Raw genomic sequence first — 24576 nt, 5'->3', positions numbered from 1 at the left:
CCTTGTGAGTGAGAAGAGCCTGTCACTCCCGGGGAGAGCCTGGCAGTCTCCTCCGAGCCTGTCACCCCTGGGAGGGAGGCGAGGCTGACCCCAAGCCTGTTATCCCCTGAGGGGGGAGAGCCTCCCACCCATGCGCGGATGAACGAGACCCTGGGCCTCGTCTTTGCCTCTTCTAAGATGGCGGTAGCGAAGAGGCGTCGCAACTCGGTGACGCAGAACACCGGCGACACGACCATGGGGCGTGGCCTCCCCGGGGCAGTTTGGCTTGTGTCTCCCAAGATGGTGGGGGCTGTGACGGTCATGCTGCGGGTGACGTAATCCAGCAGTGCCGCCGGGAGGGCAGCCATGCTCTTGGCACAGGCCTCCTTTGCCTGTCCTAACATGGCAGCCGCGAGGCGCGAGAGGCCCGGCCTCGGCCCTGGCACTTGCCTTCCCTGCCTCTTCCAAGATGGCGGCGGCTGCCCTGTCGCGCGCTCAGTGACGTGATCGGGCGCCGCCGCGGGAAGGGGGGCGGGGGAGCGGCCGGAGCGGCGCAGGCAGCGGCAGCAGCGGGACTGGCCGGGCCCCCGGAGGGGGGGGGGGTGTTTAAAGGGACCATGTCCCCGGCGCTGCTGCTGCTGCGGAGGCCGGAGCCGGGCAGGAGGCGGCGGCTGCACCGGGGCCGCTGAGGAGCCCTGCGGGCCCGGCCCCCTCGGGCGCCCGGGAGGCGGGGACGGCGCGTGACCGGGTGAGTGTCCGCTGGGAGCCCGGCCGGCTGGGAGACAAAGCGGAGCCGCCGCCGGGGACTCGGCGCCCGGCCCGGCCCTGCGGGGAGGCGGCGCGGAGCCCGGGGAGCGGCCCCGTCCGGGGTGCTGAAACCTGGGCAGTTTGGGGTGGGGGCAGGGACCCAGGTGTCCGGGCGAGGCGCGGGGGGTCCTGGGGGTGGGGGCAGGGACCCAGGTGTCCGGGCGAGGCGCGGGGGGGTCCTGGGGGTGGGGGCAGGGACCCAGGTGTCCGGGAAGGAGCAAAGGGGGTGCCGGGGGTCCAGGTGCCCGGGGTGGAGAGCGGTGGTTGCTGGGGGCAGGGACTTGGGTGTCCGGGGAGGGGAGCAAGGGGGGATGCTGGGGGTCCAGGTGTATGGCAAGGGGGAATTCTGGGGGTGGGGCACCAGGTGTCTGGAGTGCGGTGGGGCAGGACCCTAGGTGTCTGGGTTGTGGGGGCAGCAGTGCGGCAGGGCCCCAAGTGAGGAGAGCAAGGGGGGAGTTCTGGGGGTGGGGCCCCAGCTGTCCGAGATGGGGCAGGGACGTAGCTATTCGGGGAAGGGAGTAAAGGGGAGAGGTGCGGAAGGGCAATCCAGCTGTCTGGTTGGGACAGTGGAGGGATTGCTATGGGGCTGAATCCCAGGTGCCTGTGGATGGAAGGCTGGTGTCAGGGGCGGGGGCGGGGGGTGATTTAGGACTGGGAGCCTGGTGCTAGGGGTTGTTGGGGTGGCTGGGAGCCAGGTGTCCTGGAGAAGGGCTGATAGAACTGGGGATCGGTATGTGCCCTGGAGTTGATGGTGCTCTAAGGAGTAAAGAAGCAGGGAGGCTGGTGCTTGGAGATGAGTGCAGGGGGATGCTGCCCTGCTGAAAGACAGATGCTAGGGGTGGAGGGCAGACTGTTGGGGCAGGGAGGATAGGGGGCAGTGGGCTGATACCGCTCCAGGAATGGAAATGAGGGGGAAGCTGATGGGGCCTGGGGAGGGGAGGCAGCAGGGAGGTTGTCTTTTCACGAGGAAAGGGGGCCACAGGCATGATATCCACCTGTTATGAGCTGCCTGACATTTAGGTTGTGAGCTCTCTGGGGCAGGGACTGTCTGCCTTGTTACTTGTCTGTAAAGCTCCCTGCACAGTGGGAACATGCTCCTTGATTGGGATTCCTAAGTGTTAACATAATGCCAGTAACGCTGAGGATCATCCTACCAGGCAGCCAGTGCATAAGGCACAATGCTTGGCATGGGGAGGGCTCGGGGATATAATGGCTTCCTACTGACAGGCCTGGCCCATAGTAGGATTTTCTCCCTAAAGTTTTCTTCCATTGCTGCTGCTGGTTCAGATACACCAGTGAGCGTGTTAGCATGGATACTATGCCAGCAGCTGTTGGCATTCTAACCACAGTGTAATTTAGAGCTGTATTGAGCGGGGTGAGACAGTAGGGTGCTTAAAATGCTGGGGGCTGGTTAGACCATGTGGCCATTAGTGCTCCCAGCACTGCTCCTGAAGATGGAGCACAGCTATTGGTAGGAAGGGTGAGAATTTAAAGGTGAAAAAATCCTACTATAGAGACAAGACACAGTGCCAAGTCTTTTGGAGTTAGGTGTAAAACCCCATAAAGTAACTGCACCAGTGGTGGGAGGAGAGATAGGGAACCTTTCTATTCAAGGTTCTCATGCCTGTCACTGTGCTGTCTGATCATCTTCCAGAAGGCCACTAAGTGACATGACTCATCTGTTGCAAACTTCTTCCTAGCCAGTGACTGTGGTTGGATTATGTCAGGGTGGCTGATACAGCCCTCTGTAAAGGAGCTGTCAGGTATGCTGATGTTGCCCGAGTGTGTTATGTGCAGTTGATTGAGTAGGGATGCTGATAAGGTAGGGGATGGGTTGTGACAGGAAGGCTGGTAATGCCCAAAGATTGAAGGTTGCTGGTGATCTAGGCATGAGAGGTGATGGGGATCTAGACAAGCTTAGGCAAAGAGGGCAACAGGGCAGTTGGCTGTACTTTAAGGATGTGATGCTAGTGGGGGCCCATGGAGGGAGGTAGCCTCCATGGTGTTGCCTGGGGCAGGGAGGCAATGGGCATGCTAATGGGTAAGGCATCATCCCATGAGGTTCATCATACCTGAATTATTGTGCTCTATGTAGCCTCTCCCCCTCACAAGTACAGGAACCTTCGTTGTAGTATATTTTGTGCAGCCTCTGAACTGTCAGTTTTCTTCAAGGCTTGGATTTCTGTGTTGAGAGCCAGCAACTGCCTTGGAGGGAGCTGGCAGGGAGGGAGAAGCTGGAGGCTTTGGCAGCAGGTCTGAGACAGTTGCCGGTTTTGGCATAGAAGGTGATCAGCAGTGAAATAATTTAACAATGTAGGCCTTTAAATAGCAGAGTACAGCCCAATACGGTGAATAGGCCAGTTCATCTCCCCTGCCCCTCTCCAGAGCAGTTGTTTCAGGCTTTCTGCAGACTCAGGCATTGCTTAAACATGGGACATGTTTTGAAGGCTTGTTTTGCAACGAAAAAGCCTGGAATATTTTTTTAATTGGGGATGGGGGAGAAACAGAGTGTAATTAGATAGCAACTAAAAAACACCCTGCAATTGTGCAGAAATGTACAAGGCCACGTGACCATGGGACCCTACTGGTAGTGGGAAAGTAATGTTGACCTCCCGGGAGGGGAGAGGTGCATCAGGGGTAGCTTTTCCAGATAATGTTGCTGAAGTCCCTGAATGCTTATATCTCTGCTTATCTTACTGCAGCATGAAATCTCGGGAGAGGAAATCTCTCCCTGTCAGATTCTTCAGTAAGTTCATTGTCATGGAAGACCCCTGGAGCCAAATTCCCTGAAGATCCTAGCACCAATCAAGTTCAGATAATCCAAATACCAACAAAGCCCTGTATAGATAAATGCTTGATGCTAGATTTGCCAGCCTGCCTAGCCTTGGCACTACAACTGTGTAAGCAGAAGAGAAGGAAGATCTCTGGGGATACATCCCTCTCCAGTTCCAGCTCTGGGAGAAGAAAAGCCCCTCTTCCTTTGCTAAATGCTGTCATTAGTGTGACTTCAGAGAAAGAGTCATGCCATTCAGGCGCTTGGGAGATGTCTTGCTGATCTTTTGAGGTTTCTCTGAGGAAGGAAATCTTATGGGATCCTGTCTAACCTGACTTCACCCCTGATGTGGCATTGCCATTAAGGGGTGGGGGTGGGGGGAAGAATTGCTTTGGGAGCTTCCCAAGTTCCCTGAATTCCCATTTGATTGGATTCCAGAACAATTGTTCTTTTTTTCATCTACCTTCATTGACTCACCAATGGTGGTTTTGCATCAGCGGGATATTTTAACCTGTGAAATTTAATATTGCATGCAAAAGTTAGGGTTCATTGGCATCTTTAACTTGGCATGGGTCTGTGCGCACCTGTCTCGTTAAAGGCTATTTTAAGCTGTTTTGTGCTGTTAAGTCTGTACCATGAAATGGGGTTCTCAGACTTGTTCATAGGGTGGAGTGCATCTTTGGGAAGAAGTGTGTTTAAGACAAATTCATGATCCCCTGGCTGATTATACAGCATCGCTGTAACAACTACAGCAAATCCTTCATGGAAGAATAACATCAGGAAAGTGTTTGTGTCTATTTGTCCTATTTAAAAATAAGTTCATCACACTGTCTCCTGCTCCCCGTTCCTCTGTCCTGCTGTTGTTTTCCCCTGGTGCCTCTTCTCTGCTTCTTTCTCCCCTAGACTTTCCTTTCCAGCTGGTGGCTTTTGGATCTGTTGATGGCTCTTGGTGGTGACTGGCACTTCAGTCCTGCTGTTGGCTTTGGCCTCATCCTGCTTGTAGGTCATGTCTACACTACAGAGCCTATGTGGGCATAGCTATGCTTGCATAGCCCTAGTGTAGACACAGCATAAGCTGATAAGAGTCCTTCTGCTGGTACAGGAACACTAATTCTTCGAATAATATTAGCAACACCAATAGGAGCACTATTCTGTCGGCAGCACTGTAGGTTTTATTGGCATAGCTATGGGGTGTGTGTGGGGGTGTGTGTGTGGGGGTGTAAAAATCACACCCCTCACACTCCTAGCCAGCATAACTATCCCAGTATAAGTTTTAAGAGTAAACCAGGCCTTAGATAGCAGCAGCGTCCCCTGTTCTTATGTGCCTAGGCCCTTAGAGAAGACCCTGGGTGCCTGAAGAAGCAACTGGGAAGAACCTAGTTCCCATAGGCGCCGACTCCATGGGTGCTCCGGGGCTGGAGCACCCATGGGGAAAAATTGGTGGGTGCCCCGCTCCGCCGCCCCAGCTCACCCCCGCTCCACCTCCTCCCCTGAATGCACCGCATCTCCGCTTTTCCCCCTGGCTCCAAGCGCTTGTGCCGCAAAACAGCTGTTTTGCAGCAGCAAGTGCTGTGAGGGAGGGGGGAAGGAGGGGGAATGTGGCGCACTGGGGAAGAGGCCGGGGTGGGGATATGGGGAAGGGGTCCAATAGGGGCAGGGAGGGAGTGGAGTTGGGGAGGGGACTTTGGGGAAGTGGTTGGAATGGGGATGGGAGGAGGCAGGACTGGGGGGAGACTCGAGCACCCACCGGCACCAGAAAAAGTTGGCGCCTATGCTAGTTCCATGTAGCCTGTTGGCTCTCTGTGGACCAGAAATACATGCCCAGTAGACCCCGCCATAAAGTATACAGTGTGGGTAGTATGGGGGAAGTAACTTTTTTAGATGCGTAACTGTGCACCTGCAACATTCCATTTGCAAAGCTCTGGCATGGAAGAGCCTTGTTTGTTTTTGATTTTTAGGAAAGGAGGTGATTGCCCATACTTAATCACGTTAGCATTCAAATTCCCTGGTTCTACTTTGAAGCTTGCATCTCACAGAGGTGAATGGAGCAGGAAAGAATTTATGATGCTGCCATTTGGCAAGAGGCACTTTGCTGCAAGTCTGGGTTAACAGGACAAATGTGCATCTGTTTACATGGGTGGGGGATGCTGTCTTGGCAAAGAGGAAAGATAGAAACATTTTTTTTTAAGTGACACTGTTGAATTTTCAAAATGCTACAAAAATTGTTTGGTAGCCCCACAATTGAGGGATCTGCAACTTTTATTAGACCCCTAGATTCCTGGTGAGGCAAATGTGAGCTCAGAGGATTGTGTTGTGTGTTTGATCTTTCTCAGGCAGATTTTTCTGAGGAGCCTGGTCAGATACTGAACTTTTAAAAAGAGGTGTGGAGATCCCCATGTCAGCTCGCTACCCATCATGCAATTTAAAAACAACTGAACAGGTGTTTGAGAAGGGAAAAATAATGACACTCCATAGAAACTGGTTTACAAGGAGAGATTTTGACAGGACCGATTGGAGAGGAAAATATGTATTTTGCTAATGAAATAAGAATTGTCTTTCCTAACTAGAGGCCAGTTTCCATGTTCTCCTGAGACCAAGTATGGAAAACTTCAGGCCAAACACAAATTTGTGCCAAGTGATGGTTGAATGAAATCAGTAGGTCACATTTGAAATTGTTTTGCAATCTTTCCAGTAGCAGGAGTTCACCAGAAAGGGATACGAGATTGGGAGTGTGATGAGTCTTCCCATTCCAGCCAATTTGGCCATCTAGAAATCCAGGCCCAAATTCTGCTGCCCGTTGCCAAGATAAGCCCATTGATTTTGTGTAGTCACTGGACTAGCGTGGCTTGCCTATGTCCATGATTTTTTTTGCACTGGTATAGCTATACTAGAGTAGACGTGCTGGTGTCAAGGAGGTTTGCACTGATTGAGCAAACCCCGAAGGTATTTGCACTGGTGCAGTTTGTCTGCACAGGGGGTTTGCAACAGTACAGCTCCCTCCAAGTAGCTACGCTCATGGAAAGTCCTGAATGTGGACGTGGCCTTGGTTTCCTCCTTTTAATCATAGAATATCAGGGTTGGAAGGGAGGTCATCTAGCCCAACCCCCTGCTCAAAGCAGGACCAATTCCCAACTAAATCATCCCAGCCAGGGCTTTGACAAGCCTGACCTTAAAAACCTCTAAGGAAGGAGATTCCACCACCTCCCTAGGTAACCCATTCCAGTGCTTCACCACCCTCCTAGTGAAAAAGTTTTTCCTAATATCCAACCTAAACCTCCCCAACTGCAACTTGAGACCATTACTCCTTGTTCTGTCATCAGGTACCACTGAGAACAGTCTAGATCCATCCTCTTTGGAACCCCCTTTCAGGTAGTTGAAAGCAGCTATCAAATCCCCCCTCATTCTTCTCGTCTGCAGACTAAACAATCCCAGTTCCCTCAGCCTCTCCTCATAAGTCATGTGCTCCATCCCCCTAATCATTTTTGTTGCCTTCCGCTAGACTCTTTCCAATTTTTCCACATCCTCCTTGTAGTGTGGGGCCCAAAACTGGACACAGTACTCCAGATGAGGCCTCACCAATGTCGAATAGAGGGGAATGATCACGTCCCTCGATCTGCTGGCAATGCCCCAACTTATACAGCCCAAAATGCCGTTAGCCTTCTTGGCAACAAGGGCACACTGTTGACTCATATCCAGCTTCTCGTCCACTGTAACCCCTGGGTCCTTTTCTGCATAACTGCTTCCTAGCCATTTGGTCCCTAGTTTGTAACAGTGAATGGGATTCTTCCATCCTAAGTGCAGGACTCTGCATTTGTCCTTGTTGAACCTCATCAGGTTTCTTTTGGCCCAATCCTCTAATTTGTCTAGGTCCCTCTGTATCCTATCCCTACCCTCCAGCGTATCCCGGGAAGCATTTGTTTTGTTCTTTTGTGTTGGGAGGGGGGCGGGGGTGAGAGCCTTTGCTTTTGTGTCCCTTGAGGTGGATGAAACACAAGACAAGGTGGGGAGTGTAGAATAGACCTCCGTGGTGGCACCCCAGCTAAATTTGTCCCATGGCACTGCACCATATAGATTTGAACATTTACCAGTTTACCTGGAGTGATAACACCAGCTGAAGGCTCAGTCTAAAACACATATTTGCAGCAGTTTAAAAAAAGGTATGACTTTAAACAGGTGTAGCTGCTGTATGTGTGGATGCTATTGGGTTAGCTTAAATCTTTTAATTGACTTAAGCTAAAATGATAGGAGAGCTACACAGCTGGTGCTTGTGCTGTGCCAAGGTGCTTTGGGTTCATCTGGTTACTTGAAGGGGGAGCAAGAGGGACTTCGCCATGTGGCAATGTCACATGCCCTCTATTAACTTGCATTCTCTTGAGCTGTCTGATGTGATGTCAGTCAATCATTGCTATATAATAAAACGAATTAGCTACTTACAAGTGTGTCCCTCTATCCTTTGGGGAAATGCTACCAGAGAACATGATTGTATTAGAAAAGTTAAATGAATTAATTGTGTAAAGTATCCAAAAAGCTCCATAAAGCACAGTTTGGTAGCGGTGGGTTACAGGTGGCAAAGGTCCTTTGTCTGTGTGCATCTGTACCCACAGGAAGCAGTCTGTGATTGAGGGAGTAGGGGCTGTCAGTTTGGGAAGAGAGGAAGGTGGTCTCATTTTCCACTGGTGATTGGATTCACAGCTGGAAAATTTTGGAGAATCTTGTTGTTACCTGGGGTTTTCTGAACCCAAAACTATGGTAACTAGTCTTTTGTTTTTCAGGCAGTTTCAGGACACAAATCGATGTGGACACAGCTCCTCTTATAAATAATTGGTACACATGAGTGCTTTCACCCCAAAATCCTTGTTTTTTATTGTCTCAAGCACACATCTAAAATAAGAATAGTCTAAAGAACCCCAGATATAGTTACACAAAGTCTGAGATGGTGTTGAGTGGTCAACAGCAGGTTTCCAGTAGCCAGCCTTCCTTCTAGCTGCTGGGGACTTGGATGTCCGACTCCTAGCTTGTCAAAATCCTCTCCGATCTTCACCAGATTGCACACTCTAATCTCCAAGCCACCAGCAAGCCACTGCTGTTGTCTCTATCCCTTAGCGCCTACATGGAGTGGAAACAGTCTTCCTTCCAATGCCTTGGGTTTGGCAGAACTTCTGCAGGTCTTTCCCTTCAGCAAGCTGAAAAAGAGAGCGTGATCTGTGGGATGTGCTAGGCAGGGCGGCACTGTCAGGCTCCACTGCACGGTGGCTCACTCTGGGAAGAATCCAATGTACATTGGGAGTGGCTGTCCATGAAACTGGGAGAGTCTATGGGCCATTGTTCTGCTCAGATTCATGTCCTTGGCGCCGGATATATAATTGAAGACTCCTCTCTTTTATAATGCTGTTCATTCTGCCTATTTGCCACCCAGTCAGACAACCTACTCTGCTATGGCTACTTCATTGGAAAACCCTTGGAAAACCCTCCTACATGTTCCTATGCTCTGGTGCTATCCATGATTTCTATTTCAAAAACACTATATTGGGGCCAGTACAGGGATGCCAAATCCTCTGCTCGCTTTATAGGCTAATGACACTGGTGCTCATGACCTGAATGTTCTTCCAGGGGCTAATCTACCACTGGGCTGCTGCAGAAACCAGGCAGCTCCTCTGCTGGGCTGCTTAGGGTCAGGATAGCTGGTGACTCTGGATGCACTTGAAGTGGCCAGGTATTGTATGCAGGTTCAGCAGAGAGTATTCACTGCCTGTGATCCTACTGCATAACCTAGAACTGTGGCTGTCAGGAGAGTTCTTGGTGAGCTCAGATAAAGATTCAGGGACAAAGGAGCAGGAGGGTACCAGTAAAGAGAAATTCTTATGTTGGCCTGAGCTCCAGAAAGAGCAGGGCAGCAGAAACTGATTCATAGATTTTAAGGCCAGAAGGAACCACTATGACCATCCAGTCTGACTTCTTGCGTAACACAGGCCAGAGAACCCCATCTAATCACTTCTGCATCAAGCCCATAATTTCTTGTTGACTTAGAGTTTGTGTTAGAAAGAGACATCTAGTCTTGATTTAAAGACTTCAAGCAATGGGTAATGCACCACTGATCCTAGATCAGTTATGCCAAGGGTTAATTGCCCTCCATTGTTTTTTTTTTTTTCTTTTTTTAAAGTGCCTTATTTTCAGTCTAACTTCAGCTTTTCTGTCTTTGTCTGATAAATTAAAGAGCCCCCTGCTAGCAGAAATTTCCCCCCGTGGGTTTCTATAGACTATGCTCAAGCTACCTCTTAATCTTCAGTTGGCTGCAAAGCTGGTGTCCTGAGTGAATTCCCTAGATTTGTTGGCCTATTCGTTGTTTGTATAACCACTTCCTTGTTCTGGGTTTTTTCACTTTCTCAGCATGCTGTTTGTATGAACTCAGGAATTCACAGGCTTTCTGTAGCGTGGTCATCCCTTAACAAGAGTGTCCTGGGGATGTATCTCCCACAAGCCCATTCATGATCTCACAACATCTTGGTAGCAGCTCCAGAGATCCTAGTCTCTGCTTCTCGCCTCAGTCTCTGGAGCTGGACAGGTCTGGAAATGCAGCCGTACAAGGTTAATTTGGTAGCTGGAGCCCCATCTCCTGCTTTTCCCCCATGCTCCAAATAGCACTGCTTGGGTTCTCAAACTTGCCCTCTCCTGCTGCTCAGTGTCTTTCCTGCTGACCCCACTCCCAGCCCCTTTCCCTCTGCAATGTGTGGCATTAACAAAGGGTTATATGTGACTCCTCACACAGAAACAAACTATCCATTCCCAAAAAGGAGGGAAACCCATGAGAACTCCCACAGACTCTAGTTGTAAACTGAAATTAAAATTGCCCCTAGCACACATTGTCTCCTGATGGGGTGTGTGCGCGTCATGACAATATATTTAGTTGATGTTCGCTCGTTTTGGTCAATGCTACTTCAGTTAGTTGTTTGTAAAGTGATTTTAAGATTAGAAATGCTGGTTTTATTGTGCTCTTCTAGGGTTGGCGTCACCATGGAGAATATTTTTAGGGTTGCCTGGAGTCTGGGTAATGAAACTTTCACATGCTTCTTACAATCAGTCTCTAGAAAACCTCCTCTGTGGTCAGAACTGTATGAGTTCTGAATATATGCAATGTTATTGTAGCCATGTTGGTCCCTTGATATTAGAGAGACAAGGTGGATGAGGCAATGCCTTTTATTGGACCAGCTTCTTTCTTTGATCGTTGTTCTGGATTTCTCGCATAAATAGAAATTACCTCACCAATCTTGTCTCTCTAGAGTTCTGAAGAGACGTGTTTGAAATGAGTGCTAGAAATTAGAATTTGAAAATCTTACCTCCTTTTTTTTTTTTTTTTTTTAGGCTCTGTGGCTTTTTGTGGGTCTGTGATACCAGGTACACTACATGAAGCAAAGCATGTGTCTGCCAGCAGGCCTGGATTGCTTCCTAATGTGGAGCATGAGCGGGCACAATGGGTCAGTTACGCAGCTCTCTAGACAGGGTTTTTCTTTTGCTTCTCTTTTCAGAGGCATTGAGCATCCTCTGCTCCAGGTGAAATCGATGTGAGCTGCAGGTGCTCTGTATTAAGTGGCTCATGTCAGATGCCCCAAACTAGTGGATATTCTGTATTTATTTAAGCAAAGAAATTTGTCTTCATTCCAGTTTCCTTATTTGTGAAACTGGGGTAACTAATGTCTGAAGTGCTCTGGGATCCTTGGTCAGAAGGCGCTTGAGAAGCATGAGTCACCCTTGTCTCTCTACCGCGCCTTTTAAAAATAGGTGACGAGTGCGGTGTTGGTAGCGAAGAAATTAGCACTCTGGCCTTCATGTGGCAGCACAGTGTCTGAAGGCTGTTTTCCCTCTCTAGAACCTGCCACCTCGAGAGAGGGAGAACACTTGGTTCCTTGGCAGAGGGAGCGGGGTATCTTGTGCTACATGGCAGTGACCTCTTCCCGCCATTAGAGAGAATCCTTGGTGTTCATGTCCAGCCCTTTTGGGGGAGAGTATGGGCACTGCAGTATGAGACCCTAAGGCAAGGGTGGGCAAACTTTTTGGCCCGAGGGCCACATCTGGATATAGCAATTGTGTGGCGGGCCATGAATGCTCGTGAAATTGTGGGTTGGGGTGCAGGAGGGAGTGAGGGCTGTAGCTGGGGGTGCAAGCTCTGGGGTGAGGCCAGAAATGAGGCGTTCAGGGTGCAGGAGGGGGCTCCGGGCTGGGGCAAGAGGGGTGAGGGCTTTGGCTGGGGGTGCAGGCTCTGGGGTGGGGATGGGGATGCAGGGGGTGCTCTGGGCTGGGACTGAGGGGTTCGGGAGGGGGATCAGGGTTGGGGCATGGGACAGGGTCAGGGGTGCAGGCTCCGGGCAGCACTTGCCACAAGCAGCTCCCAGAAGCAGCTGTCCCCCCTATGGCTCCTAGGCAGAGGCTCAGCCAGGCTGCTTTGCACGCTGCCCTGTCTGCAGGCGCTGGCCCTGCAGCTCCCATTGGCCGCAGTTCCCAGCCAATGGGAGCTGCCGGGGCAGTGCTTGGGGCGGGGCAGTGTGCGGAGCCCTCTGGCTGCCTCTACATGTAGGAGCTGAAGGGAAAACATGCCGCTGCTTCCAGGAGCCGCGCGGAGTGGGGCAAGCCCCAGACCCTGCTCCCCAGCGGGAGCTCGAGGGCCGGATTAAGACGTCTGGAGGGCTGGATGTGGCTCCTGGGCTGTAGTTTGCCCACCCCTGCCCTAAGGGCTGGGTGAGGGCACCCTTCACGGCTCTAGTGAGCACAAAGGGTCCCTTGAGGAGAGCCATGTATCAGTCTTTAAAGTATTGGGTACATGCTGTGAATCCCAATGGGAGGTCAGTGTGGGTTTTTTGTGTGGTGATTATATATGTTCCTGAGGGACTTGTACAGAGTCTGAAGCACTGAAAATGTGCAGCTGTAGGCTTGACTGGCAGGAGCCCAATGGACTCCTAAAAAACCTAGGGAAAAGATTTCAGCAGATCCTCACTGTCAGTGTTTTGGACTTAGTGCTGCACTGGCATGCCATGCATGGGCTCCTGATGGAGTCAGTGAGCCCTCTCCAGGTGGAATGGCACTTGTTGCTAAAGGAAGTTCTTAGCAATCAAAGCCAGCTGGTAGGTCCTACCCCTGCTGGCTAGAAAAAGAGCATTTGAAACCATTTTTTGTGTGTGTCTTGCTGAGGGTGAAACTGGACTAGGCAGGGGGAGTGGATTAATGGTTCTGTGGGCACTGTGTGTGAGAGCCAAGGCTGCAGGGACAGGAAGAGTTGAGACTTAAATAAACACAAGGCATCTCTGTTTGTGCGGTGGCTGTGTCCCCTCCTCCCCAACCCTGGGGGGAGAGCCCAGCGTTCCTCAGTGCGAGTCCTCTCCAGAAAGCTCTGAAAGAGACACAAGCATGAAGATCAAATTCTTTGTGTTACTGACATGCTAGCGTGTGGTTGTTTGGTTTGGGTTTTTTCTCCTCCCCTTCTGTAGCTCCTGTAGAGTATCTAGCACAAGTGTGTGTGTGTGTGTGTGTGTGTGTGTGGGGTGGGATACAGAGAATCGTAGGGAATCAAGCCCATCACATGGGGTATTCTGTTTGATTTCCTCACCTCCCCACATGCAGCGCTCACAGGACTCTTCTCTACATCATTCCCACAGATGCTTGGTCTCTGCTCATTCCTGGCTCTCAGCCGTGATGGAGACTTCATCTCCTACCATCTCTTCTAGGGCTCCTTTGCTCTCATGGTTAAGAACTTTTTATGTAAATGGCTCCAGGCTATTGCTCCTTGTATGGTAATAGCCTCTTAGGAGACGGCGAATAATTCCCTCTCTTCATTTATATTGTTACCTTGAAGGTATTTATAGACTGATGTCTCTCCTCTGGCCTTCTCTTTCCTTAACTACATAAATTTTGCTTCCTTGCTTCCTCTACTCACGCACCTTTATTCTCTAGCTTTCTGGTACATTTGCTCGCTGTCACTTGTGCTTTCTCTAGCGTTCTTTCTGGATCATGGAGTCTGGAGCTGTTCATGCTTATTTGAAACGTGGCCATATTGGCGTTATGTAGGGCAGCCTTATCTCATCTCCAGCTCATGTATGTGATTTACCCCCTCCTACGTGCAATAATAACTTTGCCTTGCAGCACACCATGAGAGATGGTGGCTGTGATTCTGGGAGATATGGTTGTCACTGCTTTTCCTTGAGTATAGCTCAGGCTCCGTTCAGACCCACTATGAAATGTTTTGTTCGCTTCACCAGTGATTGAAGTTGGTTATACAGTAACTTCATCTCCAGGGTGACTGGATGGGTTGGGATCAATAATCATCTTGACTTCCATGTTGAAGTAGTCCTCATCATATTGTTTCCTGTGTCTGCACTCTGATCATCAAGGTGGTAAACCACCCAGAGACCCTTTATTGCAGGGTTCTCAAACTGGGTGTTGGGACCCCTCAGGGGGTCGTGAGGTTATTATATGGGGGGTTGTGAGCTGTCAACCTCCACTCCAACCCCACTTTGCCTCCAGCATTTATAATGGTGTTAAATTAAAAACACTTTTTATATATTTATTAGGGCCGGGGATTGCATTCTGAGGCTTGCTATGTGAAAGGGGTCACCAGTACAAAAGTTTGAGAACCACTGCTTTATTGGGTCCGTGCCCCAGTATCCAGTGATGCTAGAATTGCTTTCTTACACCTGTGGCTAATTAGAATGGTGAGTCTCACTGGGACAGATGCAAACCTAGCGGCAGCAACCTCTAGGCATGGCTAATGCAATGCGTGGTAGCTTTGAATTTAAGGAATGATCTTGAAGCTCCCACTGGGTCAACATGTAATGCCCATCCTACTAAGTAACGCACGTTGACATGAGCCAATCATGCTGTGTCCCAGACACTACACTGGCTGTCTACTTAATACTAGAACAAGTTCAAGGTCCCAAAGCCCTCAATGGGCTGGAGCTGTCTCGGCAGTCAGGACCTACCATGAAGCTGTGGCCCTCGGGAACAGCAGAACTGTCAGCAGGACAGGTGTTGCTCATGGGAACCGGGGGACATGAGCATTCTCAGTTGCTGGCCCATAGCTGGGGAACTTTCCTTCCATGAGAGACTAGAACGGTCCTCAATTTCATTGCCTTCGGGGCAAAATCTTGTCTCCATTTGCTTCCCTACAATAAAGCCCACCTCCCAGGAAGAATAACTAGTTGAGCACTTCTCCTCTTTCTCCTCCCCCCATCCCAAAACCCCTCAACATGCAGAGGGGTGGAGGTGCGGGGGCGGGAAGAGACCCAAACTTGTGTGTGTATAGGGTATCTGTGGCTTGTGAGGCACACTCACAGTGTGAGTAGCAGTATAAATCCCTGGGGAGATGGTAAGGGGCTGTGCGAAGTCTTTAGCCTCTAGATGGCTGGCTCAGGTGCATCCCAGGAGAGTGGTAACTGAAATCTGTTTCTTTTTGGCTTTCATGAAGTGAGTGGCTAGCTTCAGTCCAGATCCTGCTTAGGTAGGTGTCCATTTTTCAGAACTACAGCCTGGTTGGCCTCCTTGTTGGTGGCCTCAACAAGTTGCCATGTAGCAAACCTCTTACCCCTGGGGGTAGGCAGTGGGAGATATGTTGGCACTTCTGCTGCTGTACCTGCTTGGGGAGAAATAGTCTGTTAACTTAGTACCTTTCACCAGCATGAAATGCCATTTAAAAAACGAAACTGCAGCTATTAGTAACCTCTGGTGATATAAAGGGAGAGTGTGTAGGCCATAAAAATACCTGAACCTGTCACAGAGGGTGGATACGTGTAATTGTATGGGATATTGAAAGTTGTGTGTTTTACCTTTTTAGGAGAGTTTGTGTTAGGTCAACACTAAACACGGAATTTGGAGACCGCAAATGCTCAGAGGATAACAGGGAGCTCTGTAGTAACAGGAAGCATAGTGCAAATGAAGAGCAACAATGTGTGATGGAAATGTGCAGTGTTAGCCTGTGAATGAGGAGAGATGCTGCATGGTAGGGACCAGTGGAATAATCCTGCCTTTCTGCGGAACCGCTCATGATACACACAGACTCAAGACCAATGTTTATGTACACATACGTGTGCTGGCATGTCACTAAGGTCTATAGGTCGCCAGTGGGTAGCTTCGGACATCTTGTATCTTTCCCCAATGACTCCTCCAGCAAGGAGGGGACCAAGGTGTCAGCAAGATACACTGCTCCCAAGGCACGAATATTCGACAATTTCCCAGTCTCTGTATTGGCCATTTGGCGGCTTCTTCCACCCTCTTGCTCTGAACTGCCCTTCTCACCTGTATAAGCTCGTTAGCCTTTCTCGTCCTTGTTCCATGCTAACCCTGTGGCCAGGGCGTGATGCAGAATCTTGCTAAGCAGGTCAGTCTCCTAAAGGGTCATGTGGTGCCTTGGACACTGTATTGTTCTTTCTGACTCCCCCAGCCCTCCTGCATCACCGTGAAATGCTCCTAGGCTCAACAAGCTCTTGGGGTAAAAGCTTCAACGCTCCAGCATGGTTCTAGAAAGCACTGTGCTGCCAGAGGTGCCATGTTTACATATGGAAATGTAAAACGAAGGTCCTGACCAATTGCTTCCTGGAATCCCATAGCACTAAGGGCATGGACCCAGGTGTCCTGGTTACATCCCATACTGGGATTTAAACTGGGTATCGATATTTTCACTTTACGGCTGAAACAGCTGCTGCTTTGCCCCACTTGAAGCCAGTCATGTAGTGACACTGTAAAGGTCTTGGGCTGAAAGGCACAGTAAGATTCTTTTTGTTGCTATCTGTTGTTACTCCAGGTCATGCCCTCGGGCCTAAAGAGAGCAGGTGTGACCAGGAAAAGCTCATCACTTTCTGCAATTGAGAAATCCTCATCACTTTCTTTTCCCTTTTTTAGATTTTCTGGCTACAGCTGCCTGTGAATCCTATGAAGTCCTGATGTTTGTTTTTCCTGAGTGACACAACAGAATCTGCGAGGAATGGAGAAAGCTGTCTCTTCTTCTTCATCAGAGCAGCAAAGAGCGCATCGGTGTGATGGAGGCAAAACCGTGTTAATGACACTGGAGCCAAACAAAGAAGATTTTTCTGCCCTTGGGTGCCCCCAAGGTGAACAGAGAATAGCTGCTTTTGTTAAAGATGCAAAAATGCCTCTGGAGAGTGCAGCTTTATCGGGGACATCAGTGGAAGGGGGGACTGATCTCAAGGAGGCTGCCTTCTATGCTTCCGACAATGTGGCAGCAATGAACAGAGATGGGAGAGGGAATTCGGGTGCTGATGACATGTGCAGCCGTAAGAAGGATCCCACTTTTTTCTTGCCTCTAGCCCGCCAGGAGCCAGACGTTGGTTTGGAAGCACACAACGTGGCAGGTAAGTTCCACACCCTAAATCTATAGGTGGGACTCAAATGCCATTGGCTAATGGCAAATCAGAGCCTCTTTCCTGGTGAACAGAAGGGAGGTCAAAAGCCTAGACTGCTGCAGAGTTTAATTTTCATTTAAAAATATACCTGGCATTTGTGGTGGTGCTGGAAACCTTCTAAATGGGACAGCAGAGCAGCGAGTCTTCCTGAGTCTGCAGACTGCTTAGGCCGCCGCTTCTGCTCATTTGCAGAGTGAGTTAAGGAGACATTGCTTAGTGCAACTGCTTCTATTCAGGACCCTGCAGGGCTGCATGGAACTGATTAGAATCCCTGCCAGTTTTCCTTTGCTGCTGCTCTGAGCAGTGAGAAAGGCAGACACTGGAGATGTTCGCAGGAGAGGCGGGTGGAGTCTGTCAGGAAGCTGTGGGCGAAGTCAAGAGACACTTCCAGCAACCAGAGGATGGGATGGCGGGAGGAGGCATTCACATTTATTAGGTATCTACAAGCCAGAGGCACCTAGAAAAGAAACAAAGTCCCATGAACAGCATTCTTTTCCTTCCCTACACCTGCAGCCTTTCCCAGCATCTAATGGTAGTGTGTGTGGGGGTATCTGGGTGTCTCACCTGCACCAGGCTGGGGCTGTTGGGTGGGACTCCCTCATCTGGCTAGCAGATGTTTTTTTGAGCCTTCTTGGTACTGGACTCTCCCTGGTGATCATGCCGCCTGCAGTGGCCAGCCATGCAACCTCTGCCTTGGCATGCAGCTCCTCGTAGCGCTCAGTGGATGAAAGCTCCTGTGCACTGGGCCTTTCACATCTGTTTCCCCTCCTCCTCCCCCCTCTCTCCTGGCTTCACTTTCTCAAAGGTCCAGGAATTAGTGGTGTTCCCCATGGAGATCTCCTGTTTGAAGCTAAGCTGTGGATATGAGTGCAGCATTGGGCTTCCTTCCTAGGTGAATAGCTCCAAGATCTTTCCACTTGTGATACTGAGAGTTTTGGAGCTGGAGGGAGTTTGATGATGACATAGCCATGCTGAACAGTTCCTGTTCTAGTTTGTTTGAGCTTATACATTTGTTGGGGCAATCAAAAGAGAATCCAGAAGAGAAACCTCAGCCTGAACCAATGTACACGGGAGGTCCACTTCCTAGACACCACGGTACAAATAAGTGACGGTCACGTTAACACCACCCTATACCAAAAACCCACCGACCGCTATGCCTACCTTGAGTTAATTGGTAATTTAGCAACATGGTAATGATCTTCAAGTTCAGCACCACAGACAGGGATGTAAAATTCAGTGGCAGTAGTGAACTGATAGCTCTTGGGAGTTCTGCTTGCCACAGTCAAAACTACCCGCTCAATTCGTGAATCTTAGACTTGTCAGATCCATTAAATGGTGCTGGTCAGATGCTGAAAAGTCAGTGGCACTTGGTAATTTAGTGACCTGTATGTAAACTGTGTAAAAAATGTTACTGTTTTCTTGCAACATACCCAGGGAATTACTATGCTATCTTAAAGTGCAGTGTCTCTTATGTATAAAACACGTACTAACAATCCTGCATTGAAACGAGTCCGGTGGCACTTTAAAGACTAACAGACTTATTTGGGCATAAGCTTTTGTGGGTAAGCTTCTTCAGATGTATGGAGTGAAATTTACAGATGCAGGCATTATATAATGACACATGAATCCTGCATTGGGAGACCTAATTAGTCCCTTTGCACATCTGTGGATTGCAATACCTCCCACTTGTTCTCCTTGTAGCAGTCCAGAGCTGTGGGAATAGACTCCTCTGCCAGCAGGTGGAAATAGGAACCCTGGAGAACTTGGAGTGATTTCTTCCTTTGCTAAGTGGAGTTCATAGGCACAAAATATTCTGTTGGTTACAAGTATCAGGGGGTAGCCGTGTTAGTCTGTATCTACAAAAACAACAAGGAGTCTGGTGGCGCCTTAAAGACTAACAGATTTATTTGGGCATAAGCTTTCGTGGGTTAAAAACCTCACTTCTTCGGATGCATAGAGTGAAAGTTACAGATGCAGGCATTATATACTGACACATGGAGAGCAGGGAGTTACTTCACAAGTGGAGAACCAGTGTTGACAGGGCCAATTCAATCAGGGTGGATGTAGTCCACTCCCAATAATAGATGAGGAGGTGTCAATGCTAGGAGAGGAAAAGCTGCTTCTGTAGGGAGCCAGCCACTCCCAGTCCCTATTCAAGCCCAGATTAATGGTGTTGAATTTGCAAATGAATTTGCAACAAAAAACTTCAGAAACAGACTTCTGCTGTTTCTCTTTGAACTAAAATTTAAAACTATAAACTAATAAAAACTAATGAGGTTTTTACTCACGAAAGCTTATGCCCAAATAAATCTGTTAGTCTTTAAGGTGCCACCAGACTCCTTGTTGTTTTTGTTGGTTACAGTCTCCTTGTCGCTGTGAAAAGCTGTACCTCCCAGGAACCTATGGCTTGCCAGTTATCTTTTTGGGTTCTGTGTGATGCCCTCCTGCTATTGCCTCTCCTATTGCATGTCCCTATACTAAGAACTAGGGAGTGAACCAAGACCGCGGTATCTAGGAAGTGGACCTACCATGTAGATTGGTTCAGGCTGAGGTTCATGGTGGGTGGAAACTGTTGAAATCGTGGTGGAATTCTTCCAGAGTCTCCTTCTCATGGGTCCAGATGATGATGTCATCAATGTAGCGTAGGTAGAGAAGGGGCATGAGTGGACGAGAGCTGAGGAAGCATTGTTCCAGGTCAGCCATAAAAATGTTGGCATATTGTGGGGTCATGCAGGTGCCCATAGCAGTGCCACTAGTCTGGAGATGTATATTGTCCCCAAATTTGAAATAATTGTGTGTGAGGATAAAGTCACAGAGCTCAGCAACCAGTTGTGCTGTGGCATCATCAGGGATACTGTTCCTGACTGCTTGTATTCCATCTGTGTGTGGGATGTTTGTGTAGAGAGCCTCTACATCCATGGTGGCTAGGATGGTGTTTTCTGGAAGATCACCAATGCGTTGTAATTTTCTCAGGAAATCAGTGGTGTCATGGAGATAGCTGGGAGTGCTGGTGGCATAGGGTCTGAATAGCGAGTCCACATATCCGGACAGTCCTTCAGTGAGAGTGCCGATTCCAGAGATGATGGGATGTCCAGGATTTCCAGGTTTGTGGATCTTGGGTAGCAGATAGAATAACCCTGGTCAGGGCTCTAAGGGTTTGTTGATTTGTTCCTGTGTTAGTGTAGGGAATGTCCTGAGTAGATAGTGCAGTTTCTTAGTATAGTCCTCAGTAGGATCTGAGGAAAATGGCCTGTAGTATTTGGTATTGGAGAGTTGTCTGGCAGCCTTCTTTTGGTAGTCAGACCTGTTCATGATGACAACAGCACCTCCTTTATCAGCCTCTTTGATTATAATGTCAGGGCTGTTTCTGAGGCTGTGAATGGCATTGCGTTCTGCACAACTTAGGTTATGAGGCAAGCGATGTTGTTTTTCCAGAATTTCTGCCTGTGCACGTCAGTGGAAGCATTCTATGTATAGGTCCAAACTGTCGTTTCTACCCTCAGGAGGAGTCCATGTGGAGTTCTTCTTCTTGTGCTGTTGGTGGGAGGGTATCTGTGTATCAGTGCACTGTTCAGTGTTATCTTGAAAGTATTCTTTGAGTCGGAGAAAGTAGACTTCCAGATCACTGCAGAACTGTATCATGTTTGTGGGGGCGGTGGGGCAAAAAGAGAGTCCCCGAGATAGGACAGACTCTTCTGCCAGGTTGAGTGTGTAGCTGGATAAATTGACGATATTGCTGGGTGAGTTAGGGGTACCACTGTTGTGACCCCATGTGGCAGGTAGGATTTTAGACAACTTACGGTCCTTTCTCCTTTGTAGAGAGATGAAGTGTGTAATGTACATCTCCTGTCTTATTTTAGAAAAGTCCATTTGTGTGGAAGGTTGGTTATTTATGAAAGTCTCCAGGTTGGAGAGCTCTTTTTTGATGTTTTTCTGTTTTCTGTATAGGATGCTGATCAGGTGGTTCCTCAGTTTCTTTGATAGTGTATGGCATAATCTCTCACTGTGGTCTGTGCAGTATGTAGACATTTGGCGATAGGAACCACTGAGGGCACATAACTTCCCTTGGTCCCCATGGGTGTTGTGGAGTTAACACCGGGGAGTTGTACTGATTCATGCTGTGCACGCTCTGCACTCTGACTGGCTGCAGCCAGCTCCTCTGACCTGATAGACGGATGCCCTCAGAAATCCCCATCCAGACATGGCCACTTGAACTCCTGTCACCCCAAGTTTTCCCTGCTGCTGGCTCTGTTCCGATAAAGCTCAGCCCACTTCCTCCCCTGGTGAAGAATTTCTTTTAATATCTGGAATTGGGTGGGGCAGGGTCTGGAGTAGAGGTGGCTGTGTACTGGCTGGGGACAGGAAGTTGAGGGCAATAGCCTGTTGGGGGGGAAGGGATTTGCATAATCTGGTGTAAAAATTTGCTGGAAAACTGTACAGTTGTGGGTCAATCATTGTTCAGCATCCCTACCTTCTGATTAGCGTAGGCAGTGCAATCCTTCCCTATATCCTAGATGGTTTGTGGGGCTCGGTTAGTGTCCGTAAAGTGCTCTGAGACCTTTGGAAGGAGCTAGGGAAGAGTAAAACATGTACACTTTGCTTTGTTGTAGGGTTGCTCGTAAATGAGGTTAAGATTTTTCAGTTATTTTTAATAAAAGTCAGGACAGGTCACAGGCAATAAACAAAAATTCACAGAAGCCCGTGACCTGTCTGTGACTTTTACTAAAAATAATAGTTACAAAATGGGGCTGATGGGGAGATGAGCGCCTGAGCCCTGCTGCAGGAGGGGAGGAGGATCTTGCCTGTGGCGGCTGAGAGCTCCAGGGTTCTCCCTGCCATCTGCAGCAGCTGGGAGCTCTGGGGTCCTCACCAGCTGACAGCTCTAGCCCCACCACCCTGGGGCTGAAGCGGAAAATATCATGGAGGTCTCTGGAAGTCATGGAATCCATGACCTCCGTGACATAATCTTAGCCTTATTTATAACTGCTGGCACTGGCTTTTATTTCAGAAAAGCATGAACCATGTATTTGGGGAAGGGTATATGTGACATATAAGGAATGTATTATTATTGCAAACCTGGTGCTGGAGGAGAGGGGAAAGTTCAAGGTGTCAGATTAGGGCCTCCTGACCCTGTAATTGTAAATGAGGAATAATCATTGATATTTCTAGTGGTGTCCTGCAGCGATCGGTTACAATGCTCTACAGCCAAAATGCTTCTGAAATAAATGTAGTCAAACTTTACTAATTCTGGGTCACTGAGAACGAAAATGATGCTTAAAATTGTTGATTAGCTCTAATTTTCAAGATATGCTATTGGGTCAGTATATACGACCCTTGACTTGGGAATGGCGGAGGATAAGTGAGTTATAAAGGGAAGGGATCTCAATTTAAACCAGAAATGACTAAAATACATCTTTGACTGGATCTATGAATGAATCTTTGACTGAGTTTGGACGGTACTTGCTTTTTAGGCAAAACAATGAATGATGCAATCTGAAGCTGGCATTGCATCATACATGATATGAATTGCATCATGTTATTCCTAGAAGTCATGGATGATGCAATCATAACGAAGCTTACATCACTCTGCTGAACAAATTGCCCTATATCAGCTCTAGAAATCATACAGTGCCGTGCTCTCTTATTTGTCAGTGTTTGATTTTGCAAAGGGACACATTTCTGTTTAGCCAAAGTGAGCAGAGATGCCTCGTACTTGTGTGAACAGTGCAGATAACTTCTGCTATGTTTGTGGTGAAGTGACTTTCGCATCACAAAAGCGCAGTATAACCACTATGGTTAAGAAAGCCTATCACCTTTATTTTGTCTGCAAAATTGAAGATCAGGACAAGAGGTGGGCCCCACACATATGCTGCAAGACTCGTGCAACAAATCTTCGCCGGTGGTTGAACAGGAAAAGGAAATCTATGCCTTTTGCAGGGCCAATGATTTGGAGAGAGCCAACAGATCGTACCAGCAATTGTTACTTCTGCATGGTACCTCCAGTTGGGAAAGGTGTGTCAAAGAAGAAAAAGTGGACTGTGCATTATCCAAACATTCCATCAGCTATACGCTCAGTACCCCACGGAGAAGGACTGCCGGTTCCTGATGCACCAGAATCATTCTCACTTGAGTCAGACGAGGAAGAGGATGAAACTTCTGGTCCTGAACCATCAATGTCACAGGACCCACATTTTCTCCCATCCTCCTCCTCTGAACCACACCTCCTAACACAAGGTGAACTGAATGACCTTGTCAGGGATTTGGAACTACCCAAGAGTAAGGCAGAGCTGTTGGGCTCCAGACTACAGCAGTGGAATCTCCTGGCAGGTGATGTTAGGGTTTCCATGTTCCGTGACCGTCAAAAGGATCTTGTCCCATTCTTCTTCATGGAAGGTAATCTTGTAGCCTGCAAAAACATCGATGGTGTGATGGCAGCCCTCAACATGGTTCATGATCCAGATGAGTGGAGACTGTTCATTGATTCATCGAAGACGAGTCTTAAAGCTGTTTTACTGCATAATGGCAATGTTTTACCATCAATTCCAGTTGGTCATGCAGTCTGTTTGAAGGAAACCTATGACAACATGAAACAACTTTTGAGGTGCATAAACTATGACCAACATCAGTGGCAGCTTTGTGGTGATTTGAAGGTTGTTGCTCTCTTGCTTAGTCTGCAGACTGGATACACAAAGTACTGCTGTTTTCTCTGTGAATGGGATAGTTGTGCAAGAGATTCCCACTACATCAAGAAAGATTGGCCACTCTGATAGTCATTGGAGCCTGGGAGGAAAAGTGTTCAGCATCCACCACTTGTTGAATCAGGGAAGATTTTGTTACCACCCTTACACATCAAGCTGGGTCTGATGAAGAACTTTGTCAAGGCCATTGACAAAACACAAGCAGCTTTCAAGTACCTCCGTGGAAAATTTCCAAGGTTAAGTGAAGCTAAGATAAAGGAAGGTGTCTTTGCTGGTCCTCAGATTCGTGAACTTCTTCGAGATGATGCATTTGACCATGCACTGCGTGGCAAGGAAAAGACGGCATGGAAAGCCTTCCAGTTAGTGGCAATACATTTTCTCGGAAACAACAAGGAAGACAACTACAGCTTGTTGGTGGAAAACTCCTCAAGACATACAAAAGCCTTGGTTGCAACATGTCACTAAAGATACATTTTTTGCACTCTCATCTAGATTTTTTTTCCCACCGAACTGCGGAGCAGTGAGCGATGAGCACGGTGAGCGATTTCACCAGGACATTGCAACAATGGAGAAACGCTATCAGGGCAAATGGAGCCCATCAGTGCTTGCAGACAATTGCTGGACAGTGACAAGAGATGCTCCATTTAATGAATACAAGAGACAAGCCAAGAAGCGCCGAGTAGACACTGAATAGGACTAAACTATGTACAGAATAGTTTTTTGCTTTTTGTTTCATAATAAATTTTATTTATATAACCCTTTTGCTGATTTTTAAAGTGTTACATAAACAGGACAGGTGAAATATTATCATGTAAAGCAACCATAAACACATGAAAAGACCTAGGTTTACAATTTATGATTAAAACTCTACTATCTACACAATATACAGACCTAAAATGTAAAAACTTAAATATCTTAG

At 48.5% G+C, this 24576-nt stretch overlaps 1 protein-coding gene across 7 annotated transcripts in view; it reads left to right on the top strand.

Annotated features, from left to right (window-relative positions):
- Positions 1-577: 577 nt before the first annotated feature.
- The window catches only part of WIZ (WIZ zinc finger), a 146092-nt gene continuing 122093 nt past the window's right edge, over positions 578-24576 (top strand). For 2 of the 7 annotated variants that reach the window (XM_054012357.1, XM_054012356.1), the window contains exons 1-2: positions 580-727; positions 16439-16908. In XM_054012357.1, the coding sequence (XP_053868332.1) occupies positions 16521-16908 (388 nt within the window). In that variant the 5' untranslated portion in view covers positions 580-727; positions 16439-16520. Of the gene's footprint in view, positions 728-16438; positions 16909-24576 lie in introns of those variants that run through there. The other 5 variants (XM_054012358.1, XM_054012361.1, XM_054012362.1 and 2 more) reach the window with 5 other exon arrangements.

Source organism: Malaclemys terrapin, chromosome 23, assembly GCF_027887155.1.
Source record: "Malaclemys terrapin pileata isolate rMalTer1 chromosome 23, rMalTer1.hap1, whole genome shotgun sequence".
In the NCBI taxonomy this organism is placed as follows: domain Eukaryota; kingdom Metazoa; phylum Chordata; order Testudines; family Emydidae; genus Malaclemys; species Malaclemys terrapin.
Note: the sequence above shows the minus strand (reverse complement) of the source record. Positions and strands in the feature narration are given on the sequence as shown.